Raw genomic sequence first — 3,459 nt, forward strand, 5'->3', positions numbered from 1 at the left:
TATGTTGTACTGTATTGTAAAGCGCTCAGAGCCTGTGTACTTTATTCGGGGTTGAGCGCTATATAAATGTCATTTATTATTATTATCATTATTATCTCATAATTTAAGATCTTCAAATGACCATCAGCTCTGCATGCCCAGGTCCAGAACAATGTTGGGTGTAAGGGTCTTTTCCATCTGTGCCCCAAAACTTTGGAACAATTGGGACTTAGATGTTAAAATGTCTCTTTAAATTGATCAATTTCAATCAAAGTTGAAGACAATGTTTTTCAGGAAAGTATATATGTGAGGCAGTGTGGTGGAATCAGGCGTTCATCAAAATAATCAAAGTGAAGAAAACTGGCATTTTCCCGCAGGTTTGTTAATTTTTATCAAATTTTTGTTTTTCGGCTCAACACCTTTCATAACCATTAAAGAACTCATTTCTGTGTGGATTTTTCTTAAAAACGTTGATTAAAGGCACAAAAAATGTAAATTTTCAGTTACCACAGACTCTTAAGCTAGGGATATAACTAATCTTTGATTGCCATTTTCTCACTAATTTTACCTCTGAAAACAGGAGACCCCCACCCATTTGCAAATATCTTGACTTGTATTCAAGATAAATAGATATTTTTTACATCCAAGCAAAGACAAGTGAACAAGCTTTAAGTTGATACCAATAACTCTACATGCCCAAAAATTGACGAGAGCCTGATTCCACCATGCTGCCTCACATATTTATAATATAATGTTGGAACTGTATCTGCAATATCTGTCAGTTTGTTTGTTTTCTTTTTAAAATTTATGCATGTTGTGGTGGTACTGAGCTTTAGAGCTTTTGTGTGCGTGTGTGTGTGTGTGTGTGTGTGTATGTGTGCGTGTGCGTGTGTGTGTGCGTGCGTGTGTGTGTGTGTGTGTTTTGTAAGAGCCAACGAACACTTTTTGTGGATTCTGGCGCCTTATAAATTCATTTATTATTATCATTATTATTATTATATCTTTTGCTTGTTTGTGCATGGAAGAGTGTGTGTGTACATGCATGCGAGTGTTTGTTTTTGAGTGAGTATGTTTGTGTGTGTGTGTGTGTGTGTGTATGAGTGTGTATGACACACAAAGAAAGAGAGAAAGTGAGACACACAGAGAGAGAGATAGAGAGCAATAGAAGAGAGAGAGAGAGAGAGAGAGAGAGAGAGAGAGAGAGAGAGAGAGAGAGAGAGAGAGGAAAAGAAGGAGAGAGTGTTAGAAAGTGAGAGAAAAAGGGTGAGAGAGATAGAAAAAAGAGAGAGGAAAGTGATGAGAGTGCATTGTAAAAAAAAGCCTCAGCTTCAACACAATAAATTTTTAGCATTAGTACCAGTTTTACGGCACTTGCAACACAAATAAATGCGAGATGCATGCAAAGAAAAGAAGGATAAAGGAGTGGAGATGAGGATGATAGATGTTGGAAAGGAAACAAGGAGCAGGCCATACCAGAGCACTCACCAGCCACCCACACACAAAACATTTAAACTACATTTTTCAGGAGAACAGCGGAGTCCGCTTAAATCAAAGGCTGCAGGACTAGGATTTTCTTCAGTTTGGAGAGTTGCTCAAATAGAAGAGAACAAAATTCTAGGATTTTTTTTGGAAGTGTCTACGTACTCCCCGATTGGGGTCTACGTAGTCAGGGTGTCAAAGTGGACCCCAAAATGTTGGATTGTGATAGGCTCGCTGAGCGAGCGGAAGTTTACATTGGTTACAATGCAAGGCTACTGATCATCTCTGGCAGTGTGTCGATCTAGTGTTACTATAATTTATTTATTTTAGCCCAGAGAGAGAGAGTATTTAATGAATAAACGTATCTAGATCTAGATTTTGTTGTGCACCCAGCCAAGAGTGTGCAGTTCGGAAAGTAGATGATCTAAATCTAGATCTAGATCTAGTGGTGTCCTGGTGGCCTAGATACGTTTATTCATTAAACTCTCTCTCTCTCTCTCTCTCTCTCTAGGCTAAAATAAATTAATTATAGTAAGACAAGATAAATCCAATCACTACCCGAGATGATCAGTAAGTAGGCCTAGCAGCCTTGCATTGTAACCAATGTAAACTACCGCTCGCTCAGCAAGCCAATCACAATCCAACATTTTTGGGGTCTGGGGTCCACGGTCCACCTAGACACCATGACTACGTAGACCCCAATCGGGGAGTACGTAGACACTTCCTTTTTTTTCCTCTTGGTTTCCCATTGTTTTCAGATACACAGTGTTCAGTTTGAGCAGACTCAACTGCGCAGGGTGTCCCAAAAGTTGCGCACCATCCTGACAACCTTCTTCACACACAGGAATGAACAATTCGAAGGATGCAGTAATCGTAAGACTGTCCCCGTGGTTTTATGCACCCCGCATAATTTAGCAAAATTTGATCATTTTTTGCATAATTTCTGATTATTTTCCTTTGTCATTCTTTGTTAAAATTAACAGAATCGAATAATTTCACATTTTTGGGCTCAGTTTGCATAATTTCAGAATTTTTCTGGCATAAAACGACGGGGACAGACAAGAGAGCCAAAGGACCATCCGTGAAACATTTAGTGATTAAGGTGTGAAACCCCCCCCCCCCCCCCCCCCCCCCCCCCACAGCTTTCTTGAGAGAGTCAGTCAATGTTTTGTTTTGTTTCTGAGGGAGCTCAATTCGAGCATTGTTATAGACTTATATCAATCAAACTGTCTTTTATATATATATATTTAAACCAGGATTGTGCTCGACTTTGGGACATCCTGTATATCATGTAGATTTAAACCCAAATGGGTTGTCACTAACTTGATCCGGGAACAGCACTGTAGATGATGATCCCGGGGAACAACACAGCTGCCAAGTGGGCCACCATCTTGAGGAAAACTGTTATGCACCACGACGGTTCTGTCAATGACAAAAAAAAAAAATAAAAATAATGGTGACCAATGACAATACCTAAAATACCTTCCTTCAAGACACATTGACTAAACAAACGACTGCTTTTCTTGATCTTTTCTATTTCTATTTACAAAATATTTTTATCACAATCTACTATGCATCTTTTAGAATATTAGCAAGATCCGATCAGGTTTTTTTCTAATGTCTTTTTAAACTTTCTAGAGTTGAAAATGTAACTGACATACTTATCCTGAAGCTCCAAGGTTGTTATATTTTCTCAATAATAAAAGAGTTGAATATGAGAAACAAAAATAGCTTTATAACAAATATTTAGCAGAATTCTCCTGACTGCAACTTTGCATTAAAAGTGAAAGCTGCACACCAGACACTATAACGGTGGACTCATTCAATGATGGGAGCCATGATCAATACTGTCTGCAATCTAATAGTGTTCTGCCACTTGATCTGCATATATAGATCTACTACTACAGTGTAAATGATCACTGATCTGTACACAAGGACAGTGTAAGTGTAAGAATAGATCATAGATAGCTAGCACTGGCCGGTGAAATATACTTGGCGGGG

General features: G+C 38.6%; 1 protein-coding gene across 1 annotated transcript in view; it reads right to left on the bottom strand.

Moving 5' to 3' along the window:
- The window catches only part of LOC101859289 (cytochrome b561 domain-containing protein 2), a gene marked incomplete in the record, with an annotated part of 16,881 nt that overhangs the window by 9,931 nt on the left and 3,491 nt on the right, over window positions 1-3,459 (bottom strand). Inside the window, 1 exon segment of the mRNA XM_035973265.1 lies at window positions 2,782-2,880. Coding sequence (XP_035829158.1) covers window positions 2,782-2,880 — 99 coding nt within the window.

This window comes from Aplysia californica, unplaced genomic scaffold, assembly GCF_000002075.1.
Source record: "Aplysia californica isolate F4 #8 unplaced genomic scaffold, AplCal3.0 scaffold01087, whole genome shotgun sequence".
Lineage (NCBI taxonomy): Eukaryota > Metazoa > Mollusca > Gastropoda > Aplysiida > Aplysiidae > Aplysia > Aplysia californica.